Raw genomic sequence first — 26006 nt, 5'->3', positions numbered from 1 at the left:
TATTACTAGTCCTATACAAAAAGACAGAACAAGGAATGTTGTCAGTTCCTGAGTCACTCTCCAACTTTTCTTTCCTAAAACTTATTGCAAGCCATAAGTAAAAAGTTACAAAATAATGGGAGAAATGATACAACAGAAAATGTCATTATAACAGATAATATAAATGTGTAAGAAAATTTGACTAGAGGTCAGTTTTAACATAAAATGTTTAGTTTAGACTTAGTAAGCAGAATACTAAAACATTGAATTATAAACATTTCCAACTTTGTTGGTTTCTTTAGTGAGAGATTCAGTTTGACTGCTGTGGTTTTGCCGTACGTATGGCCAAAAGAGGACAGTACCTGGTTATAATGCCATATAAGCAAAAAATTTATTCACTTTCCTCTGTTCTATGACTTCTTTGTGGCACCTTTAAACCAAGAAACCACTATCCCATACGTTATTTTGGTCCTATTAAAAATTAAAGGGTGGGTAAAATACATTAAGCAAACCCAAGCAAATTCTCAAGAACACTTCAAAAATCGTGAAGAAAAAGAAATTTGTAGGGTACGGAGTGAGTGGGTTTGTGAGGTGGCAAAAAATGCGTATTGCCTACATAGAGACTAATGTGTGAGCAGAGTTAAAACTTAATGGGCATATCTTCAGTTTTGTCACTAGGTGAACTTAGTGATGCTCTAACAGTTTGGGTGCTCTGGAAATGTAGGTTGAGAGATACTAGGCTAGAGAAGAGGTTAAGTAGATTATAGCAGAGCTGGATCAGTGTCTGAGGTACGAGAAAGCCAAGAACGTGAATTTGAATCCGAATGTGTTCTTTGCTGATGTTTTGCAAATTGTTTTTTGGATCCAGACCAAAGTTTTTGAATGCCAATCCATCCAAGCTCAATTCAGATGGGAAATTCCATCTGGAATTCTTGAATTTTTATTTTGTTTCAGAAGGGCTCCTTTCTCCATATTTATGGCTATAAATAGAAATACGTTATAATCTTTATGATATTTTCAGTCAGCCGTATTCAGAAAGAAATGACAAATTTCTGAACAAAACCATTCTGTTTTAAAACCAGCCTTTTGGGCTTCATTATGGTTATGTGTAGTAACTTTCTGAAGAAATGATTGATTGATACAGGTATTCAATATCTCAGCTTCCATTCTTTCCGTGTTCTTAAGGAGTATGCTAACTACAACTTTCAGAGACCTTTCAGCAGTTAATAACATCAATAGACAAAGTACTCTCTTAATAACCAACTGCATGCATTTTCTCAATAAAGTTACAATTTCAGCAGAAAAAAAAACACAAAACGTAGATTAAAAGGAAACACCTGCTCCTGTAAATTACTCTGCTGCAGGTACCAACCCAGGAGACTCTGCAGATGGCTCTGTGTTTGCAAACCTGACCTCAACACCCCTTCATCAATCTCTGGCTGATTGATTCTCTCCAAAGTAGAGCACACCATATCCCAAGGTACTAGAAGACACCTTTGAATTAGTCCCAGTCAGAATACCAATTAGTTGGTGCTTTTGTTTCATTTCAGAAGTTCTTAACAAAGGATTTAATTGTCTTATCAAGCACTAGCACTGACTGAAATGCAGTACAGTCAGGCAGTTCCAGAAAGAATTACAAATGTACTTCAGGAGGTGTAACATTTGCTACATTTCCCTGATAACTAGGTGTGTGGGTTAAATTGTGCTATGCCCTAGGATTATGAGGTAGAGAAAAAGAAGACAAAATCTTGACCTGTAAAATGGTTCAAAATGACTTTATCTTCTGACAGATGAGAAAAAGTAAAAGAGAGTTCATGAAGTCTCTATATTCGTTTTCTTTTCTCAACTGTTTTCAGGCATCTTGTTCCTTGTATCGAGACCTGACACTGATTATACCAGTCTTTTCTTAACTGAGACAAACTTTCTCATGTCATCCAGCATGCACCTATGCAGAAGCCATGTACAGTATATTGAGTCTAATCTAATTAATTCATCCTTTTTCTTTAAAGAAAAATTCATTAAAATCCTTTCTGGAAAATAAAATAATCATTCTGATAAAAATAGATACCTGCTTGTGTTTCTATTTTGTCACCCATCCAATGGAAAACTCAGAAAGACACCAACTGATGGTTGCAGTGATATGTTTTGAGCTTCAGTGATATCAGTATAATATTTGGGTTTGTTGCTTTTCATTGATCAATTTGAATTTTACACCTTCTTTATTCTATGAATGACTGATTAGCATTCAGTATATGCTTTCCCTATAGATAAAGATACAGAGAGTAAGGGAATTTAATCTGCATATGGTTTGCCAGAATTCTTTGTAGTTTCAGACTCTTCAGATTGCTGTCTTGGTTTATTAGGTAATTTTGGTAAATGCATTTCATAGATGCATAGGTTTAAGACCATTATCTAATCTGTTGACCTGAATTCATATCATAGACAGTAATATTCCACAAACCAATCAATGCACTAAAGTTTTGTGTGGTAGGTATAGTAGAATGATATCCATGTTTAATATAAAAGTGTAAGGGTATGAAGAATCTATTCTATTTCTTAGTAAAACGTCTAGGAAATGTTTGTGTTTTCTTTTGAAAATATGTTTCATGTTTCCAGTTCATGGTTCTTGACCTTTGCGCTCCAGGTATAGGATCATGTTGGTTTGTCTGTTAGATTAAGTAGTTATTGCTGTAAAGTTTACATTCCCAGCTTTTTGATGTTATAGAACTTGGGCTGAAAATTCTCCTGGTGTTTGATTCTAAAAGCCTCACTAATTTTTTTAACTAGTAGGACTTCTATTCGATGCATATTTTTCAGTCAGTCTGGTTACCGTGCTCAGATCTTTTGTGAGCTATAAGGAAAAACAATGTAATACTTACCTTCTTGATTCTGTATATGACTCAAAAACTATATGAAGAAGACCAATTGCAATAGAAAAACATAGCTGCCTTACTACATTTTTTTGCATTAGGAATTAAAGTCTGTGAGTAGGTGATAACACGTGCAATTAAATAAACAAGATTGTAATTTATTTTCTACATTTAAAAGCACATCTGTTTAACAGGAGTGGCCAATTAATTAATTAATTAATTGAAATTTCTACCACAATATTAACAAAGGCTGAGGAAACTTCCTGAACCTCAGATTTGGATCATTCAAGAGAAAATGCCAGTAAAATCTGATACAATGCTGTCATTTGAGATTCTTGGTATCTCTAAATAAGGAACGAAGAGAAACAACTAGCTTCATGGGAGAACAATAAAACATATAACAAGCTTTTCGATACTGAATACTCAATCCTTTTTCTATATACATTGGATGAAGTGATTTTTTTGCTTTTATTCTATTTGGTTTTATCAATTTTTGTTCTCTTGTACCTCATGGGAAACATTGTCCTTTGTGCATTCTAAATCCAGCATTATATATGACCAATCACTACGTTAAGTGTTCCTTTATTCACAACCAGCTCTAGTACTAGCTTTTAGAATATATCTGTCACATCTAATTCATTAGAGTTTGGAAATGTGACACTTGGGAGATTTGAAAATCTGAAACATCGCATGTGCCTAAATAGAACGTCTTAATCTTTCAGGATTGCATTTCTTTTGATGGAAAAACCTCTGTGGCGTCCTGCTGTCCATTTGGACAAAAGAGCAGATGTGTTATATGTGTGTATGCTGTGTGCTCGTCTGTCTAGGGCAGGATGCAAAACAACATAGCTACCAAAGTTCCTAGTTAAGTTGGAAGACATTAAGTGCAACATCAGGCCTTATAGTTAATAGTGTAAATTTTACTTAAATTGAGTGTGGATTACTTAATTTGCATAACAGTTTAATTATAAAGTCAAAACGTAATGGTAAAGTACTATCAAAAATGAAGGGGATATGTGTATATATGCTTGTGTGAATATATAAAAGTATGTGTATATATATGTATGCAACAATCTGTTTTAATGTTTCCTTTTCTTTTACCTCTGTTTATGATCCTTGCCATCTCTCAGAAAGTTTCAAATATCAGCAAGGAAAGATAATCTTTTTATAATATATTTTTAAATTTGTTTAAAATAAGTAAAAAATATGTGTATGGAAAACAGAAAGACTTAACACATGCCCTCCCAAAAAAGATGAATGCTATTCTTTCATTAAATCAGTCACTGTCTGGTTCACACTAAAATCATTATGAACTGAGGTCCTAGATGACCAAGACTTACAGCTATTTTTAACTTGGCACATTCATCTAGTCCCATTAACTACAGTAGTATTACATAAACATGTAAGGTTAAGCATATATGTAAAATTAGTATATGGAACATCTAATGAGAATTCTCATCTTCTTTACTAACAGGCTTTTTGAAGGAGAATATTTAACGTTCTAAAGCATATTATGGAGTATTTAGATGATAACTATTACATATTAGTAAAAGAAAAGCACAATTTGCAGTAGAGTATTTTAAAATATAGTATAGCCTTATAGACACACAATGATGCCATGAGAGGGGATTTTTAATTTAGAAAACTGAATACATTACATCTGAAATTATATATATCAAAAGCACTTGATCCATTGTTCCAATAATTTAGTTAATTTTTTAAATACTTTTGACTCATTGAAAATGTCACTTAGCTAATGATTTTTACAAATATTCTCTTAGATGAGTGAATTCTTCTATTTCCTTTTTATGAAGCAGCATTTGACGGTTTAGGTCCTTGAAAATGTTATTGAAAATACTATAGGTTCTTATTTGTATGTATATCTTTGAATGGCAATATTTATTTTTTAAACTTTTTTCAGGGTAAAAGTTGAAAGTTAAGAATACTTCCACATAAATACATGGACTATGTGGCTCTTACCCCAGAAATGCTGTTGTGAAATACTCTGAAAGCTGATGGTAAGTACATTTACATAGCAGTTTTTTAAGTATATGAAGGGTAATAGACAAAAGTCTAATTTATTTAACAGCTTTGACCCATTAGGGGCTTTTAAATCATGCACCACTGACTTCAGGGTTGGTGTTGTCAAGCTACTTACAGATCCAAGTTAAATCAGGCATTTCATATTTTTGCCCTCATTCTCTTTTGTTTACCAGCAGGAGACAAGATATTTAATTAGTTTTGGGGCATTTATAATCTCCCCTGGGCCAGCTCCAGCCACAATGCTGGACGCCACTTCTGAGTTAATTCCAGTCAGACTGGCCCCTCCGGTACAACATATGGGTAACCTATAAGCCTTTAGCAAAAGTTGCAACTGAACTATTAGAGGGGTGGGACCTCCCTGCTGGGAAAATACAGTGCAACAAAGCCAAAAGGGGCCAGCATCACCAGTGGAGGTCAAGGCAACACTTAGACCAAACAGCATCTGGCAAACTGTGCCAAGTAGAAATCAATGAGAAGCAGGACAGTGGGTAGTAATTTTATGCCTGTTTGCACAAGAAAATAGCTCCTCCTGAACTGAAAAAAAAAATAATAAAAAATTATGAAAAGCTTGCACAATCTTTTGTCATCACCCTCTCCACTGTTGCTTTATATATTTTTATTCCAGTCAGTAGACTGAATGGTACAATTTATACATATTTTGGGCAGACAACATTAGTCACAGCATTAATTATGTTTCTGAAGATGAAGAGTTTTGAGTGTCTTCTTCCGACTTGGCTAGGTACCCAATGTATAACTGCAATTCATTTCCAAAGTGCATTACATTCTCTTCTTCATATTACGGTAAGTCAAAGGTTTTGAAAAGGAAAAAATAAGAACATTCCTTACACTATAAACTGTAGATCCCAGCCACTGTAAATTGATGCAGCTCAGCCCACCTGAATCCTTCCCTTAATCTTCATCATCTTTTATTCTCGCATTCTGTTCCTGCCTATATCTCTCCTTCTATCTCACCTTATGGCTCTTATTTTTCTCCATTGTCTCTCTTTGCTTTTTCTCTTTCCCTGAAATTCCAAATGCTGGTGTTTATCTTAAATAATATAAATTGACTGCCATTGAATTCAGTGGGATTACTCAAAGCTTTAAACATACTCAAGTCTTCACAGGTTCATGACGCAAGACTTCATATTTTACCCCTCACAGACCTTCGTGCTGGTGCACTGTTCTGCTTCTCAGAGCAGGGACAATTCTCCATGTTTTCTAGTTTTTAAAATGCCTTGTCAAGTAGTATTTATATTGTCAAAAATTAAATGCTTATTTTCATACTTTTCCTGCACATTAATTCTTTTTGAGTGAAGCGAGTTGCAGATTGTAAAGCTTTTATGGTATAGAAATGATGCACTACTAGCATTTCATAAACAGTTTGATGATGCTGTAACACCCACTTACAGGTCTCATTAGTGTTCTGTGGTTATAGGTGCAGGGGAGATGTCAACTTCTTATCTGATGCTTCTTGATACAGAAAAGAATAGACTATAGACAATGACTTTTCACTGCAGGGAAAAAATACAGACAAAATGAATGCTCCATCACTTTGCCAGACAGAATAATAAGCAGGATGTAGAGAACATTATTGGTCCTGTCCCATGGAGGGCTGCTGTATGAGAAAAAAAGAACTTATGAGAAGTCAAGTGGACTAGCTGTTGGTGTCCAGAGAGAGAAATGGTGCTTCTACTCTTAGAGACTGCTACTTTGTTACACTTATAAATTACATAGAAAAGATTTAACAAAATAGCTAAAACGCTGGAAGTGGTTTTTTGGTTCTGCCTTTGAAGTATGTCAAGCTATTTGCCTGACCAAAATCAGTATGTGCATGCAGTTAGTTCATTTGTTTTTAAATAGGAGTTTTTCTGCTGATGTATCTGGAAAACTCACATGGAAGCACATTCTTACATTGCTGTGTTTTAATACCATGAAGCACCTTTTATAACTTCCTTTTTCTATTCCTCTTTCTTCCCTCAACAGTAAACAGAAAACTCCACTAGTGCAACAGCTGTCTCTTCCATGGCTGTGATAAAATAAGTTAATTGCCAATGCAGAGTCTATAGTAGTGTTTGAGCAGCTTAAGTTTTCTCCTGTATAGCAGCAAGATAATCCCAACATGTTAAGAGAAAAAGGTATATGAGAAAAAAACAAGTTGTCTTTTCACGCATTGATAATTAATCATTTTCAGTAGCTAGCTTGAGAAAGCCCTAATGCCACACAGCTGTAAGAACCTGCTACTGCATTGTCTGCAACATATAGTTAGTGTTGTTGCCTATGGACTTGTGAAAGCTAGAAATCACTGCTCTCAGCAAAGTCCAAGTAAAATGCATTGTTACTGATTAGCAAGTCAGTTGGATATAGGCATATTGGAATTGGAAATTATAGTATTTATCATTTTAGGTACATGTGTACACATATTATTTAGGATGAATGTTGATAAATATAATATGCTGAAAAAAAGGTATAGGTACTTCTGGGGAAGTCATTTCGTTCCAGGATGAAATTCTGAACTGTATGTCAGCATAGTTAGTTACCTGCTCAGTTTTTTTGTTTAGGAATTCTTACAGCTTTTGTCCTGTTCTGAATTCAAATTAAAGATCCATTTTAAGGGCTAATTTGTTAATGATCTTGGTATTCTTTGTCTAATTAGAAAAAAAAACTAAAACTAAAACTTTTTTTTCTTTTTAACAGTGATTATTTGCGATAAGATCAATGTATTTTTTATGGCATAGGAAATAGGTAATGTAGGAATTCCAGGATAATATAGCAGCTTATTGCATTATGCATAGGAGTACCATTACATGATTCAGATGAACAAATCTAATAGCTTTTCTGTGGTTCTAAAAGGAAGATCCTGCCTGCCCTTCTACTGTTCCCAGTCAGGTGGTCCCACAAACACACCAAGACCTACTTGACTGACTACATGGTGAGCTGATTCAACCTACTAACCCAGCAGAAAATCAATCCTTCAGATATATTTCTGATGGGTATGAGAGAGAAATGGCTTACTGTGTAGTCATGGAAGCATCAGAATGTGCAGAAGGAGAGTATAACCACAACTTCCTGTTCGACAGTCTCAAGCTGTTAGATCAGCTCAGCTGTTGAGCCTGACTGTACTCCGCACTGCCTGGTTCACTGAGATGGCTCTCATTTCTTCAGTCTCTAACTAAATTTATGTAAACTCGCAGTAGCTGCAGTTATGTTGCAGAGATTGACAAATTACTACTTATTGTGTGGAAAGGTATCTTCTTGCCTTTGTTTTGAACCTCACTATAATTAACATCATTTGATGCACTTCAGCTCTCTGTTAGAGGAAGGAGTGGAGATTCTTAAGCGCCCGGTCAATACAGCTCTTAGTTTTGTCAACATCTATCAGATCTCCCCTTTGCAGTCTCTTTTCCAGTCTAAGGAGTCCATTCTCATTGAGTTGTTCCTTCTATGAAATCCATTCCATACCTTTGATCACCTGGAGCACTCTTCTCTTGATCATCCTTGCTTGCTGTTTAGAAGATTCCGTTGATTTTTCATAATTTCATTAAACCAGTCAGTCAGAAATTTTCATCTTTGGACATCTGCCTCAGGCTGAATTGGTTGAAGAGGTTGACTGAAGTGTAGCAGTTTTCACTGACATTGTAAGTTGACCTCTTGGTTTATATTAGTGGAATAAAAGGGCATACACGATTATTTTATCTCTTACCATGATATATGTTGCACCTAGTGTAGTGAAGCTGTAGTGTAGCATACTTCTGTAAAGTCTGCGTCTACAGTTTCTGCTCTGTCTCTGCTTCCATGCAGCCACGTGGTACTGCCACTTCCTTTGCACTGAATCAAATGATTGTGTGATTTTCATTTAAATTAATTCAGCAAACGTTCATGGTAGAGAGCTGTACTGCAATGTAAGAAAGAGTATGTTTTCCACAGAGTAGGCTTGGGGAACTTACTCACCCTACAGCTGCACGACAGCTTACCCTGCCAGTGTTTGGGAGTAAGCAAGACACTAGGGATAGGAAAGGAGTAAGAGTACCTGTTTTAGTAAAAGCCCAAAGTGTCAGCATGCAAGATGTAACATCAAATCACACCCTCTGCTAAAATGGGACGATGTCCTAAACTGCTTTAGCTTTGTTGCTTGAGATGGTGTGACCATAACTTTTGATTGAGGAACACTGTGAGCTCCTTTTCCTGTTAGGTTTTGGTTCATCCATTCTATTTAACAAGCTTAATATTTTTTATTTTTATTTTTTTGGTAACATTGGTATTCCTGCAATGTCAGGGCTCTCATTCATTTTATTTACATTTATACACTTTTGAAAATAGGCAAATAAATCCAAGTTCACATATGCTGGTTCATTGCTTGCTGAGCTTTGATGCCACCATATCTGCAGAATCCATTTGTAATCTGTCAAAGGTTTTTCGTTGTTGTTGCTTTAGCAGTGCACAGTGTTGCAATATCATTACTAAGTTTATTTTCATGAGATGTATAGTTATATGTATACATATATATGCATGTGATGGTAATCATTATTCAATACATAATATAGGTGGGAAGCAGGTTCAAAACATGTTCCTCTGCTGCCATGATAAATGAGCTCCTTCTCTATTTTGATTTTTTTTTTTTTTTTTTGAGGTTTTCGTCCCCCTAGTTGGATAAGCATGCTTTAAAACAAAGTGATATCAAAAGACTGCTCTGTGTGGGATCAGCTGAGGGGAAGCTACTTAAGTAAGATAGTGTGGCATAGAAAAGGGTGAATATCAAGGAGAAATGGCTACATTGAGAAGAAGCAATAGTTGGAAGGTAGTATGGTAAGCAGACCCATAAGTGTAGCTGGTAGACTTTCTTGTTGAAGTATTGAAGGAAAAGCTCACCCCAGAGAGTATTTAGAGAAAAATGAAATACTGTAAGAACATGTATAAAAAGGTGCACACTATGATGCTGGGAAGCACTAGGAGAAATTATTGTAAACTCATCTTACTGCTGTAGATTGCTATTCAACTTCCCAATATGAATTAGTGTCTAAATTCTCCTTTAGCATACAACATGCACTTGAGATTTGTTCTGTTTGACAATAATCCTACAGCTGTGATAGGGGAAACAATGTAAATATAACCAAAGAAGGAAAATACATTATTCCCTGCACCACAGATTGCTAGCCTGTCTTGTGAGCCGAGTCAAATATTACTAGAGACTGAGCCCTTAAGGATAGTCACATTTTGGTAGTTACCCACCTGCTATTAATTAAGCAGCATACGGCATGCCAGTCTTTCAGCTTTTCTCTGAATAAACTACCTTTGAAGATCCTACAGTTGTAAGAAATCTCGATGAGGCTTTTAGAAAGGATGTACCTGAAATGAAATAGTGAGATTTGGCTAAAAGGAAGAGGTAAGATTCTTGTTTTGATGTATTGCTTGTATATGCTGTTTTAGTACAACTAGAGGAGAGAGAGTGTTCAGGAAATAGATTTTAACCAGGAATGTTACTCTCACTTCATTTTAAAATAGGTAGTTAGCCAGAGTCATTCCCCTACAAAAGCAATTAAATTGTGTTTTTCATAGTAATACAGGTGGAGGGTATCAAGTTCCTCTTAAAGGGTGCAGCATGAGTTACTAATCTGAGTTACTAACTTGGATATCTAGCAGAAAACTTTTAATGTTTTTCTGTATCTAGTCCTAAATTCTGAACCTAGTTCATTTCTCAATGGACTGAAACTATCCCTTATTTTCCTAATATCAGTGGCGACTTAAAGGTGATACAATATTTTGGTTTATGAATGAAAAATCATTCTTACCTGTCTCTCTTGTTTTTCTCTGAGGAAAAACACAACATTTTGATTTGAAATATCATTTTGGAGTTAAAATGTGAACCAAGAATAATGTCACAGAGCAGCTTGGAATTTGGATCTGCATAGTAAGAGATTCAGAGATTGAAATCTGAGTGAGCAGAACTTCTTCCTGGTGATTTGAATGTTTCTTCTGGCTTTAAATTACATTATGACAGAACAAAATAAGAGTAGAAGGGAAATTTTTGAGAAATCATAGATGTATGGTAGAGATGAAACTAGCATAAACTGGGATGCAGACACTTTTAGTACCACACACAGCAGTATATCACACTAGAACATATTATTAGTTTTCTGAAAACTAATATCATAAGTATCTTGAGAATGGTTTGAAAGATAATTTAAAAGAATAAGATCTCAGAAAAATTATTAAAAATAAATGGAAGAGGGAGTAGAATTACATAAGTAATACTCAAGACAAGATGAAATATTGAGAAAAACAAACCAGGTGATGGAAACCTGGGAAATTTCACTGATAGCCTTTCTGTTATTGACTGAGCAATAAAGCAGTTTGTTTTCTAGCTTAGGATGATGTATTTTCATATAGCTAATGGACTATGCAAATGAATTAAATTAATTGGTGTGGATAAGACCCTAATAATCAATTTTCCGTGGAAAAGAGTAGCATAAGTGTTTTTTCTTGTGCACGTTGTCAAATAAAAGCACTTATATTCTCAAATAAATTTATTTCTCTATTAAAAAGCAGAAACTTTTTTTTTTTTTTTTGTTTTTAAAGACACAAAAAAGAGGCATTTTGACCTGCCAAGAAACAATTTTTAGCCTCACTTGTAAGTCATAATGTCTTAGTAAATCCAGGTGAACTTGGGACCTTATCCTGTGATTTTATACTAAGTCATATAAAGTGAAATTACACTTTGTTCAGGAAGAGAGGTAAATCACAACTTCTCTCAGGAGGTTATACCAATGTGTTAGTCAAAGCATGATAACGGTGGTGAATCAGATAGGCAGGGGGAAAAATAACAGTATATTTTATTCCACTAATGAATAGTAAAATAGTAAATGACAGTAAAGTTTTTAGGAACTGTGATTTTCAGTATATTTGATGTCTTTGTAATTCGTACTTGCAGGACATTAAATTAGAAATGCTTTTTGTATTTCTGGTATGAAGTTAACAGCACTGTTTTAACATGCATTTACATGTGTTAATAGTCTGAACTAAGTAATAACTATCCCATGAGAATGCACAATATTGATTAACTTAATAAAGGCCTTAATTTTATTTTATTCTTCTACATTAAAAATCCCTTGAGATTAAGCAATAAAAGATTTGACTAAAATTTATTTGTGCATAATAGGTTGCAATACTAAAATATGCTGCAGCAATAGCATGAAGATCAGACTTGTATTTTTTTTTCTGCTGCACATGCATTACTTCCCATGAAGTGTCTTCAGAAAAAGAAATATTTAGTAAGTTCTAATTGCTGATCCTTCTGCAAGAGACATAGGCTTATGCGGTTTTCTGAAAGATGCTGTTTTCAAATCTCTCATGCACTTAAGTAAATAGAAATTGTCATTCAGAAATAATGTTTTAATGTGTGGTAGTATTTTTTTATGTTTGGGAGAACATCTGCCAATGCACATAAATAGGAATGTGGAACATTAGCATGAAATGTGATGAAGTTGTGCTACTTTAAAAATTGAAGATGTGTCATACGTTTTGATAATGGAATAATGGAGACTCCCTACCCCAACTATCATCTCTGTTCAAGACCATTAAGATTCAGAATATTAAGAGCAGAGCAACTGGGCGTAACAGCCTACGTTCAACATCTGTCATGCTGGAGTCCATTAGTGTTCAATTGCATCCTATTGTTTTTGGATTATTCAACCTCATTTCATTGTCATTGCTTCTGCTAGGGATTAATCAGCTGTTTACAACTACACCAAGTTTTAGAGTCATAATGAAAACAATTGAGCCATAGTTCTAAATAAATATACAGTATTCAGCCTCTAATGAAAAAAACTAGTAATTTATGAATGCTGGTAACAGTTTAATTAAGTTTGAAATCAATACAGATAATAAATCGTTGTGTGACAGTTTTTTTTTTGTTTTGTTTTTGTTTTTAACCTTCTGTGTTTATCATAACATGATCATATGATGTTTCCTTGTAGGTTCATGTAGATTATGGTTTTAATAGTATAAGTACAGTAAAACAGAGATGTTTTGATTATAGCATGTGTGTGAATGGTTCCTTCATTATCAGTACAGTTAGTAGCAGAAATGGTCTCTTACCAGCAAGCAGATTCTTTTTTTTTTCACATCTTTTATTCTCCTTCCCTACTTAAGGATATTCCTGAGAAACATTTTATATTTAAAACCACATAAATATGCATATGTACTTTATGCACAGTATATTAAAAAGGACAGTTTCAGACTATTTGTATACATACTTCCTTTTGCATGTCTGTATCACAACCTCTCTGAATACTTTTACAGTTATTCTTAGATAAATCCATAGCTACATTGTAACTTTAAATATTTTCTAAATTATTTTCATAACATCACTGACATGGAAATACACAATCCCAGTTTTTCTCAAGATTCTGCACTCTGCAATGGTGTGTACTTGAATCCTAAAGGGCTTCTGATAATTTCAGTCTTCTTTCAGCACTGTGTAGTGCAACACAGTAGTATTCTCTGCCATATATCACCAAGCTTATTTCTCCTCTGCTTCATTAGAACAATTATTTCTTTTAGCCCTAATACTATCTAACTAGAATTTTCAGATAGTTTAATGTATGAATACTACAATGCACAGTGAGAGATTTTTTTTCCTGAGTTGCAACAGATTATCCATTGAAAGGATCTTTTGCTTAACTGCCTAGAGTCTTGTGGGGCCAGCCAGACACTGCTCCAGATGGCAAGTTGTTAGGGCTGGACAGAATGGCTTTGGAAGACTTCTCAACAGATGAAGGCTGTAATGTTCGGGTTTTACTGTTTTTTTTTCCCTGTAGTTCCCAGGGTGGGAAGGTACTGGGATGGAAGCAGAGTGCCGCCCGCCCACCTGCTACCACCTGTTTAGCTTTTGCAGTTTCTATAAAGCCTCTTCTTGTCTGTAAGACACAATCATTGCTTACCGGCAGGAGTCAAGAAAGGAGAGGTTTTTGTTACGGAGTTATGTCTTCAGATCGCAACAGTTCATCATTTCAAAATACTCTCCTAAGCTGAATCAGAACTTCTTTCATTCAGAATGGCCATTGGAAGTGATGTGTTTTTAATTCAGTAAGATCCTTCTTGGATTAAAAGGACTGTCTTCTTCAGTATCTCATATTTTGAGAATGGAGATTTCTTTGTTTTCTATCCTTTTGAGTTCACAGAAATTAAAAGAATGAAAGCATAAGGCATTGAGAACTCTTTATTCTTTCATTAAGCAATAAAAAGCAATTTTCAGACACTTCTGGAAGAGCCAGAAGACTTTTTGTTTTGTTATTCTTTAATGCTAAGAAAAATATCTCCTCATCGCTGTTCGGAAGAAGACACAAGAGGTACACGGGCTCGTCATAGGAGTGCCTTCCACTACCACAGTTTAGGTGCTTCATTTTTTAAAAGTAATTTTTGTGTGTGTGTGAAGCTACAATTGTAAATCAAAAATGAAAACCTGTAAATCCAGTAATTTGGATTCAGGTGTAGAATCAGACAGCCAGTGCGGAAGTGGACCAGGCTGCATTGCGAAGTGCAGCTCAGAAAGGATGGAGAACGCTGCCAAGAGAAGACTGGCTGCTAATGCCAGGGAGAGAAGACGGATGCAAGGACTGAACACAGCCTTTGATCGTTTGAGAAAAGTGGTTCCACAGTGGGGTCAGGATAAGAAGCTCTCCAAGTACGAGACCCTTCAGATGGCTTTGAGTTATATCATGGCTCTAACAAGAATACTTGCTGAAGCAGAAAGATACAGTACTGAAAGAGAATGGATAAGCCTTCACTGCGAACACTTTCATCCCGAGAGCTACCACCATTATACGGGACAAAAAATGGCCACGGACAGCGATCCTTACGCACAGCGAATATTCAGCTATCACCCTGATCACTTTCAAATAGCTAATTAGAACTTATTATGAACTAAGAATATGCAGCAGGCCAGATGTGTAATTTAATAATTAGCAAGAGTTAATCTGCTTGAATAAGGTAATATTGGCATTATAATAGCTCATTTGTGTTTGCATCTTACGCTAATTTGACAAAATAAATTTGCTTTGAGAACTTTAAATCAATAGACATTTAAGAAGATTGAATTTATTTAATGCTGATGGAAAGCGTAGTTTTAATTCAGCATCTTTCAGACAGTTGCTTGCTAGTTCATTTGACTCCTTTAAATAATGCTTTTTCTTTGTTAATCATGATTCATGACAGTATTTTCTACATGTCACGGGACACATTGACCCATGGTGTGACTGTATGGAATAACACTAGAAATGAATTTAATTCCATGTTTTATTTTTACATCAGCTTTAAAGTAATTCTTTGTTTTACTTTCATATAAATGGCTCCCATGGGAAAAGCTTTATAATGTATTGGAGTTCTAGTCCTCAGAGAACTAACTTTCTTAAACTTTGTAAGTTTGACATATGGGTTCCAAAGTTGCGTAGGTTTGCTTTAATCCAACTTATGTTGTATCTTGTATGCTCGAAAAAGAGCTAGTTGCAAGTCATGATAAGAATGGTTTTATTTTTAGTGGATGTAAAAGCACGTGTGATGATATACTGCAATGAATGCTCATGTGAAAACAATCTAAACTTCTAGATTTTTGTAGAGTTTGTGTTTGCATTTTATTTTTTAATTTTATGTTATCTGAAAACAGTAACAGATTTTGTAAGTCATAAATAAAGTGTTTTCTATGACATGTCCTCACATGCTACCTTAAATTCCGACTCTAGAAATTACTTACTAGTGGCTTCTTGCCATGAATGTTCTGTTGCTTCCATCACAGTCCTGGCAGAAAAATGAACTAGCAAATGATGTTTGCTTACCCAGTTACAGTAGTGTGTTTCCAGTACCTCTGAAAAGCAGCCTTTGAAGATGAGTTTGTTTTGAAGGCATAAAGCATTCTCGCAAAAGAGTTGAGTTAATTTCATCCCTGCTGATGCCCTGAATTATCTTTAGTTTGTTTGCTTGCTGCTTCTGCTTGAAGAGGGCAGAAGAGGAAAGGAGTTGGGAAGGTTAAAAAATGAGAAGGAGCAGGACAGCTGGAGAAGCAGATGTGTTTGTAGCAGGATGTAGAGTCCACAAAAGTTTGACTGCAGATGCCTGTTGTGATGGCAGCAGACTGTGAAGCTGAAGGGTACTTCTGCTGGTGCTGCTGATGGGAGTTTCCAGAAACAAGCCCCTTGCTAGTGTTAGCCATGTGGGAGAAGGAGAAAAGGAGCTGCTGTCTGAGAACAGCTGTTAGTGGATTTCCAGCAGGGAAGGCTGGCAGGTTCCCTGCTGGCTGCTGCCGTATCTTATATTTTAGAATTCTTTCAAATGACAAATGAATAGCTTTGATAGAAGCTATTTTTAACAGTTGAGCATCTTTCAATGAAAAACAAAAGCAATAAGAACTAAGCTCTGTTTTATGGGAGGGTGACTCTGCCACAGGAACAGTTACATACAAAGACCTGACCTTATCATTTGCCTTCTCTCTGAACTTCCATTGACATTTTGCCCTTGCTCACTGTCCTGCAGACATTTCCAAAGCCAGGAGTCGGACTGTCTCTGGAGTGAAAGCTGCTGGGACAGACTTTGAGGTCTAGGTTAAGCAAATATAGAAGAGGCAACATATGTTCTGAGCAACTTTCTCCCTTAAACACTGGTATTCTGGTGTGTTTTTAATGTGTATTTTAGCCTCTCTAAATGTGGTATTGAGTAGAGGTGATGTTTAAAATGTGGACTTTTTCTTATTATGAATTACATTAGCTCTTTATTAGCAAATAGAAAGTGTCCTGTGGCTCTGTGCATGTGGATTCAAACTTCTGGGAATTTAATGTTGTGCTCACTGATTTCTTTGCAGAAATTTATAGGGAGAGATAATAGAATTAATTGTTGTCCATCACATACCCAAGTTAATACAGTTGAAATTACACTTACTGTTAAGTCATCAGTTTATGTACGTAATCAATACAATCTTTGAATAATTAAATGTGCCATTTTGTACTACTTTATTAGCTGGAAACTTTGGGCAGAAATTGTATCTTGCACTATTTGCACAGCAGTGGGTTTTTCATCCTGAAGCAGGAATATAATACAAAGAAATCATGCAAGACTTGGCTTAGTGAAAGATAGCTTTCTTAACCCTATATGGCAAGGATAATACAATATAAAAATATACATACCAGAGTAGCATAGAAGAACAATACAAATGTGTTTCTGCACTACTGGCAAGTAATTTGATTTTGTGGGATGTGACTGTAGTTTATATGTAAGTTTAATGATATGTAAGTTTATTGTTTAATGATAGTGGTCTGATGATAGAAATAAGTACAAAAATAATGGTTTAGCATGCAGTGAGTGATTAAATGATAGTAAGCTCACATGAAGAGCAGCAAATCAGCATAGAAGTTCAAAAATGTGTGGTCGTATTACTTAAAATTGTTAGGAATTGAAACCAAAGCCCTAAAGAGCACTGTGAACACTTTGTAGATCAAGTCATTGCATCAGTCTCTGTTGTTAAATAATATGATCCCCAATCTCTTAGATTTGGTTGTGCTAGGTGGTGGTTGTGGGAGAGGTGAATGCTTTATTCTCTTTAACTGAGGTGCAATCTGTTAATTAGTAATGCTGTTAGTAACTGAAATGTGCTTTTACATAACCGTGCAGTATTTTTGTTTCTTGGGATAGTGTGGCATTAAGGTGTAAGTTAGGATTTCTAATTTACTACAGCATTTATGGCAGCAGAGTAAGTTCTTTGTAGTATATAGACAGCTGTCTGTCTATTGATTATCTGTCAAAGCTTTTAGGGAGGTGTAATGGGGGCAGGGAGAAATTTAATCATTCAAAATTATTTTTGAAGGCAATGTGAACAGCAGATATTCTCCATGCTGGTTTGGACTCCTCAAACTCAAGAACTGTTTGGGAAGTCATTTGTTTCTTTTCCTAGCTTTCCTTTACAAATACTTTAGTGACTCTGTGAAAGGTAAACTTGACCATTTAGCTTGGGTTTGATTGTTGCTCCAGCACATTTGTTCCCCACTGTCTGTTTGACATTCCTCAGATAAGAGCAGTGACCCTTTTTCTGTACTAGACTTTTAATAATACAGGCATTTGAAGCCCCTTCCACTTAGATAACTTTTTGCTTCTAGTAGGTCTCCAAATGAAGGAAAAAATTAGATGGGCAGAGCTTAGTGTGTTATTACAGCCTGAGTTTTTTCTGCTCATAGATTTCTGCCCCACTATACAGCAGTGCAAACCTAAGATAATTCTACTTTTAATATCAGTACATAGCAATTCTAGAATCACATTGTGAATACACTGAACATGAGAAATGCTTGCTTCATTAAATATATGCTGCATGCTAAAGACATACGCGTTTCACTATTGAAAGTCAGTGCACAGTTCTAATGAACTATCTGCAGGAAACTAACCTCTGTACTTTTAGAAGGTTCAGACTGTATTCCAGGGTTTTCTCTTTGAACTAGTTATAGGTGCTCTTCCACAATTATTTGAATCGTGTCACCCTGTTTTTACCAAGGTAGCCAAAATTATTTTTGAACTCAAGCTGGAGTGACATTTTTAACAGCAGTGACTTTTCAGTGCTGAAAATGGAACTAGGGTAGCATGTTCCCCAAATGTATGTTAGTAACTTAAACTCAGTGATTTATTTGTAACTATTGAGGTTACCAGAGGATATGTATTAGCTAATCTTATAACTTTAATTCATTCCTGCTTTTTAAGCTTCTTTTTCTATCTCCCCATTTATAAGGTGCAGTCCGTCTTGTACTATACACACATATGGGGTGAAGCTCAGTTCTTGACTGGAATTTCTAAATGGTGCTACAGTACACATTATGAAAAATAAAAACATTGCTAACCTTAGTTACAGTCTTGTAAAGTCAATGACATCGCAACTTCTTCACATGGAGAAGCATGAATATTGTTAGATTATTTAAATATTTAGCTAAGTTTCCAACAGTTTAAGTAGAACATCCTAGGTGAAATCTTCATTGAAGTCCCTATTGCAATGTGATTCACTAGGCAAAAATGGCAATTAAACAATTCCTATCATATTTTTAATATTCCAAAATATGACTCTGCCTTATGATAATGTTTACTTAGGTTTCCATCTATTTTGGTTAAGCAATATGGATGCAGTTTTCTGTAATTTAGGATTGGATTTATCTAGATTTTACAGATTCCATAAGAATTTTCAAAATAGCTTATTTTTGCTCTACTTATGTTCGGCTGTTGTATCTCTCTAAAATATCCAGACAGAAAAACAAATGTACTGAAAATAAAGACACGTTTATTCATTGGAGAAACAGTCCTATGCATATATGTAACAGACACTGATTTCACCCATTACTTGTGCATTTAAAAAAAAAAATAAATATGCTATTCTTTAATTAAATTTCAAGAAGATATTGCTTTAAAAAAAGCAAAACCCCTGTATATTAAAATGTATTTTCTATCAATAATACATTTTAATATTTTGAATATTAATATTTTTGAATTTGCAATTCAGTTTTCATTTCTACAGAATTAATCATGCAAAGTGTATGTGTATTTTAACTTTCATAGGATTTGGTTAAGATGTCTGCATACGTAACTCCAAAGAGTAAAGAGAAGTTCATATTTGAGTGGCTTACCACAGTCCACAGTTCATAGGCAGTTTACCAAAATTTCAAAATGTCTTCATTCTTTTTCCATTTCTTAAAAAGAAAAAAGTCACATGCTGCTAAAGGATTATATAATCCTAAAGAGTCTGTTTCTGAACATAATTTCACACTGATATAAATGGAGAACTCCACTTAAATTTGTAGCACATATGGCCCAAGATTTATTTGTATTATGCAATAAATGGTTCTTTATAGTAGACTTGAAATATAATGGCATTAATAAAAGCAGCTTTTGCTGCTCGGGGAGATGATAACATGTTGCAGCTGCTTTAGCTCATGGAGCTGTAGCTGAGCTGAAATGGTCTTAAGAACATTGTCTCTGACCCAACAGATATAGATGTACCTAAAAATCAAGCCATGCAGGAGTACAGAAACATGGTTAAATGGGAAAACAAAATCAAGAACAACAAATGTAATAGAACACATCCTTTTTTTTTTTTTTTTTTTTTTTTTTTTTTTCCCCTGTTGTCTTCTATGCCAGGGTTATAAGATCCAGCTTCCTTGAAGTGTTCATTTTGCATCTGCTGCTCATTTAAAATACATTCCATAGTCTGATGATGGACCCTTATACAAAGAATATGCTTAATCATTCAAGTTGAATGCAATTATCAGGAAGAGTGAAATTTAGTGTGGTTTGTTTCCTTGGTTGGCCTTCATTCAATTTTCACTTAAGTATTGGATACACAGCTAAGGGTTGAGAAAGTAAGTTGGATGACCAGTGTGGCAGACAGATTGTACAAGAAATTTTGAGACACTATGGAGTTCAGGTATGACAGTCTGTAAGAATTATATACCCAAACATAGATCTGGGGGACTAATTCTACTAGATGCTGATAATCTGACAAGTCTGTTGACCTCTAAAACTTGCAAATTGTCCTAAAGACTCCTTGGCTTTTGCTCTGGTTGCCCTGAGAAAACTTGATGGAGGGGCTGCAGTTATCACATAAAGAAAACACAATTTAAAACAAGAGCAAACTGGTATTAAGAAAAAAAATAGCAACTGCATCTCACAGCTATATGCTAGAATCATGTCTAGGATATCTCTAACTGTATAATAACTGGGTACTGTATGATTTTGTTCTAAAAAATGTAAAGTCTAATTCCATTAATGTCATCAGCTGTCAAAGCCAAGTTCTGAAGAAACTTCGGGTCTTGTTCCACACTTTCTCAATTATTTGAACACATCGAGGACACACTTTTGTATGCAACTCTGAAGCATTTATTTAAATTCAGGTGAGATGAAGGGAAGTACATTACTAAACAGTCAGGCTTTTTTTTTTCTTTTCCATTTATATGCATTTAAAATGTCCTTTAAAACTGATATTAACATTTTTCTTTCCCATAGAGAATAACTTTGGATCAAAAAAAAATAAAAAATATCAACTTTAATCAAGAAAAACTTATAAAATAGAATTTTAAGGCTCAAAGTGAACATCTATGTATTGGAAATAGTAAGGCAATTAACAGTGAATCACTTCTTCAATATTTAATAATTAAAATATTTCATTAGATCTTGCTAATTGTTTTGTACGAAGACATTTTCCAGAAACTAACGCTTTTTTACCATTGTAGCAGTAAGAACACAGTTCTTATAGGAATTCTCATTCCAGATTTGTATCTTTGCATTATCTATCATTACTGTAAACAGTTGGAGTTGGCAATTGTTTACATATTAAGTAAAAGACTGCAGACTTGGCTTTTTGTATTCTGAAGTATACTCTCTTCTTCTCATGTTAGTGTATGTGAGGCATTCAGAAGGTATGCTCCACGTTCTGTATGGAAGCAAATGATCTCAATCCAGCTGTTTTAAGGCAAGAAGTCTGTCAGTTCAATGCAGACTGCTCTATGATGCTGCTGAGGACTGGGTCCTGTACCAAGGTGGACCAAAATTTTAAAGCGAAAATAATACCTTAGCCTTCTGGAATTACAACACAGAAATTGTAATTTCTGATATGGTTTGAAACATATGGTGCCTCTGGTCATATAGAAAACCAGGACTAGAACAGAACAAGAAACTAAATAAACCTACAAGATTCTGAATCAGAAAATGACCTGTTATTGAAAGTTTACGAAAATAAGCATTTCTATATCTCATTGATATAATGTTATGCTTCACAATGTGGTGTATTACTGGATTTTAGCTAACAATGACTTCAGTAAATGCTCTAACATTGATTTTTGTTGTTGTAGTAGCCTGCCCTGAATAAGAGAATGAAATACTGTTTTAGTGTGAAGTGTGAAATCAGCTACTCAATTGAACAAAACAATGAAAAGTCAAGCTGCTCAGGAAGAGTGCACAATTGCATAGTCTCTAGTGCATCTTGACACAGTATGATACCTTCACGGCACATGAACTAAAACATCAAGTTTTGTGAAAACTCAGTGCTGTCTCTTCTGCTTACACAAGTGATTTTTCCCCTTGGCTTTTCCATCAGTCAACAACACAAGCATCATTTGTGCATCTTCTTTGAGACAAGCACAGCAGTATTACTACTTAACAGCATTTACATCCATTCACATAAGCTTCCTTTACACGCTTATTTTATGGGCTCAGTATATGCAGAAGAAAAATGTGCTGTAGCAGTTAATGAGTAAAAATTAATGGCTACAGACCATTTGGGACCAGATACTGGTTTTGTTTGTCAGATACACTGAATGTAATTCTACTCACTTATGCATTGCATAGGGAGGTATGGTAAATAAAGTTTTGATCCTTTTGCTAGTAAATACCATCATGAAGATAACATTAAAGTTCAGCTGACAGATTCTGGTGACTCACTCTCTGTAGCCTATTTCTCAATGGGACTTCTGGGGCCTCTTGTTGAATGACTAAGGATTAATCCTTATACAGATTTTTGGGAAAAGTCTTTCAGCAGTAGCTTTTTGTCTTTCACACCTCCAAAAACAAATGAATGTACATTTTAAAAAATTGTGTACCATTTAACTTTCAGCTTGTTTGTTCAGGTTATAATGCTGTAAGGCAGGAGATACTTCAGTGAAATTATCGAAAAAATCTTTTCTCCGTGCATATTGTCCTTTAATTTTGTACCAAGTTCTTGGGCATGTTGTCTGATGTTATAAAATGTGAGAATCACTGCTAACATCAGTAATATTAGCAAGTATGATTCTAGCACTGGTAGCCAGGTATTTGCTAGTAATAAGTACTACTATTCCTTTCTTCTAAACTGTGTAAAGAAATCAGGTATCAAGACTAGTGGAATATATCACAGTGAAAAAGGAGAAGCTTGTGCTTCTTAGTTTCTACTCAGTCAGTAACTTAATCTATACAGGATATTCAGACAGGCAGTGGAAAGTAAAAGAATTTAGGAAGTATAGGATGATTTAGGTTGGAAGGAACCACAGGAAGTCATCTGGTCCAACCCCTTACTTAAAGCCAGGCAAGGGGACCACAGTGGAGTGCTAGACAGGAAAACAGCTCAACTGGGCCTGTACTAGGTGCAAAGCCTGATGAACAATATCCAGTTTTGAATACTTTGGATCAAAATTCACTTTTCAGTTCTGTCATGAAGTAATGAGAAGACCAGGGCTGTAGATGGAGGTTGAACGTTACCTTTTGTGTCTTAATTTCCTCTCTCCCCGCTTCCCTACAGCACTGGATTAAGTAAACAAAAACTAAAAACTTCCCTTGTATTATTTTCCCAAGAGAAGTTACTGACATGGGAAACTTTAAATTTTGGGTTGCCCAAATTTGACTCACTCTAGGTTTAGCTTTTGAATCCCTAAGCCATCCTAGAAACCAACAGATTGGAGGAACGATGGGTTCTCTCTCCTGGAGTCCCACAATTTGTCTTAAATTGGACATCCCATAACTGATGTCACTTTAATCAGTGTATTGCTTTTAATAGCTAGTAGTTTTATTTTGTTTGCCAGGGAGGAGATGCAACATCAGCAACAACTGGCATTTCTGCTTTCCCACTGAAGTCACTGTTCCTTGTTTTGTCGTTCAGGATAGGAGTATATCTTAGCTTCCTGGTCTGCTCAGTCTGGGGTGAATCACCTAAGTTTTCTAACAAAGGTGCTGAAGTTGTAATGGTGGTTTTATGATATGGTCTCCACTCAGACAGGAAGTGGAACGCTACTATAAACTCTCTTCCCCCGAACCCTTAGGGAACCAACAGTTAGTGACATCAAAAGTTGGTTTTGTAGGAAACCAAGGAGTGAGAGGCTTTCTCTTTCTCAGTCTCTGGCTATATCTAGTGTTGGTTTGCTCTCAAGATAATTCCTCATTGTTTTCTTTGCATTTGCAATTTTTAAGTTACACTAAGTATTGAAAAAAATCCAAATAAGATCTAACATGACAGTATCTGTTAAGTTTTCATCTTTGTGACTTTGATCAGGACTTTGTTGTATATGCTTCAGCCATGTTGAAAGCAGGAAGCAAGAACTGCTTGAAAACAATGTCTAAAGAAGAGAGATAGCAATAACTTAAAGGTGCAAGAAATCATCTTGGATATTCCCAGATTCTAAGTGCTGTACAACTGTATAGATGCTAAATGAATTTAAATCAGTTGTGTTCTCAGCACCTTCTGTTGCACCTTCATTAAATTGCCTTATTTGCTACTATTATTAAATACAGTAGGGCTTTTTAGCTCTTTGTCCATAATTGTTGCTTGAATTCATAACTTTTTGTGTATTAATTGAATTTCCTCTGTCTTCAAAGTAGACACCACACTTGTGATCGTTTCCTAAATGACGGTGAAATCATTTAATTCTACTGGATCATAATTCCTTTCCAGTTAGTTAAAAAGCAAGCTAGCTGGTAGATACTTTTCTTTCAGTCACATTAAAAATGAGGAGAAAGAGATTGATATTTGAAAACCCTGAAGATAAAAGTTTGATATAATCTGTGTTTAAAGGCAGAAAATCACTATCAATGTAAAGAAAAAATATGAAGCACATCTGGAAAATACTTTCAGCTATGAGTTCTACAGAACATGCTTCAGACTACAGGAAGTTTAGTTTCCTATGTTAGAGTCCTAGGCACGTGTCCTGTACCTTACTTTATGAATCATTACACCATGAGTACACAATTCATGGAGTACACACACACACAAATATAAATATATAGGGTACACAGCTGTACCTACATGAAATGCTCTACTTATCTAGTCTTGAGTCAACAATTCTAAAATTATCTGGCATAATCATATATAAAAATGAGTTACATCTTTTCCCTTTTACTTGTGCTTTGTGATTTTTTTTGGCATTTTTTTTTTAGAATTACATTCAAAGTCATGTTGTTTACCCTCATTCAGGATTGTTGTTAATGTAGTGTTGACGTTTTCACTGGTAGTTTTCCAGCTAAACATCATCAATCCTTAACATGGCTTGCTACAACACAGTAGCTTTAATTCAAGCAGTAGAAGTGGTATTGGCTTTTAAGTGCTGAAAACTATGTTTACTATGTAATTCTTAGCAAACTACACAGTACTGAATTTATTGCACAACACTCCATACCACAATTATCCTGCAGTAAAATACTATGCAAAAGTCTTGTATATGTTACTTGCAAAATTTGCAGCAGCAGTACACTTAATTACAAACAGGTCGCTTGTAAACCTTGGCATCTTGACTTGTACCTCTTTATTTTTTTTTTTCACAGTTCTAGTATTTCTGCAGGTGTAACTGGAGCCATTGTTTGCTTATATTTTTCAAAGTTCTTCACTTTCCACCACCTTTTGGGTTGGGGATGAAAACAGCATAGGGCTTTCAGTAGTTGGGAAGGCAGAAAAAATCTCGAGTCCTTGACCAGTAATGTTTGCATACCGGCCACCACCAGGTCGAAGCTTTATTGGCTGTGCAATTTGATGGTGCCACTGAGCTGAAGCAACAAAAACAGAAGAGACGACGTAAACATCTAATTAAGTTAAAAATGAAACAACAGAAGCCAATGTACACAAATGAAAAGCTGTTTCCAACATCCTTGAAGAGAGCACTGCATTTTGTTTCCTGTTTTAGGGTCTGTTCCTTCAAATATTATCATCCATATAATTGATGAGATGAGTATTTTTATTGCAGTATTGATGGAATTCCATCCCTGTACAATTCAATGGCAACACTTACATGGATTTCAGTAAGTCCAGAGTTTAATCATTTAATCTTTGGAGCCTTCTCCAAAGCTCTTGCAATTAAAAGACATACTGTAGTGTTAACAGAGATGAACAAACTGAACATAACTCTGATTTTGTACTATTCCACCCTCTAGAGGACTTTTTTTCCTTCCCTTTTTTTTTTTTTTTTTTTTTTTTAAGTGGTTACAGTTTTGATTTTTCTCTGCTATTTACAATTAGTAATGTTTCTGAGATTTTTTTATAATATACTGAATGAAATGTAATCATACTAACACTTACAGAATCCAAAGTTAAATATTTAATAATTTAGAAGTAAGATGCAACATGTTCCCATATAAAAAAATACTATTACAATT

At 35.1% G+C, this 26006-nt stretch overlaps 2 protein-coding genes across 5 annotated transcripts in view; one reads left to right on the top strand and one right to left on the bottom strand.

Annotated features, from left to right (window-relative positions):
• The first annotated feature begins 4768 nt into the window (after positions 1–4768).
• On the top strand, positions 4769–15591 carry ATOH7 (atonal bHLH transcription factor 7). Of its 3 annotated transcripts, none has more exons than XM_084524979.1 (2): positions 4769–4867; positions 13706–15465. In XM_084524979.1, the coding sequence occupies exon 2, from the start codon at positions 14342–14344 to the stop codon at positions 14795–14797; it is 456 nt and encodes a 151-aa protein (XP_084381105.1). In that variant the 5' UTR covers positions 4769–4867; positions 13706–14341; the 3' UTR covers positions 14798–15465. The 3 variants fall into 3 exon arrangements, 2 of the variants coding, with proteins under 2 accessions (XP_084381105.1, XP_084381106.1); XM_084524980.1 differs by having other exon boundaries at positions 4770–4867; positions 13835–15465; XR_014694693.1 differs by lacking the exon at positions 4769–4867 and adding an exon at positions 10201–10272 and having other exon boundaries at positions 13835–15591.
• Positions 15592–20776: 5185 nt separating this feature from the next.
• MYPN (myopalladin) overlaps positions 20777–26006 on the bottom strand; it is a 57860-nt gene continuing 52630 nt past the window's right edge. For both annotated transcript variants that reach the window (XM_084524977.1, XM_084524978.1), the window contains exon 20: positions 20777–25400. In XM_084524977.1, the coding sequence (XP_084381103.1) occupies positions 25231–25400 (170 nt within the window). In that variant the 3' untranslated portion in view covers positions 20777–25230. The remainder of the gene's footprint in view (positions 25401–26006) is intronic.

The sequence above is a fragment of the Aythya ferina genome (assembly GCF_964211825.1).
Source record: "Aythya ferina genome assembly, chromosome: 7".
NCBI classification, from domain to species: Eukaryota; Metazoa; Chordata; class Aves; order Anseriformes; family Anatidae; genus Aythya; species Aythya ferina.
Note: the sequence above shows the minus strand (reverse complement) of the source record. Positions and strands in the feature narration are given on the sequence as shown.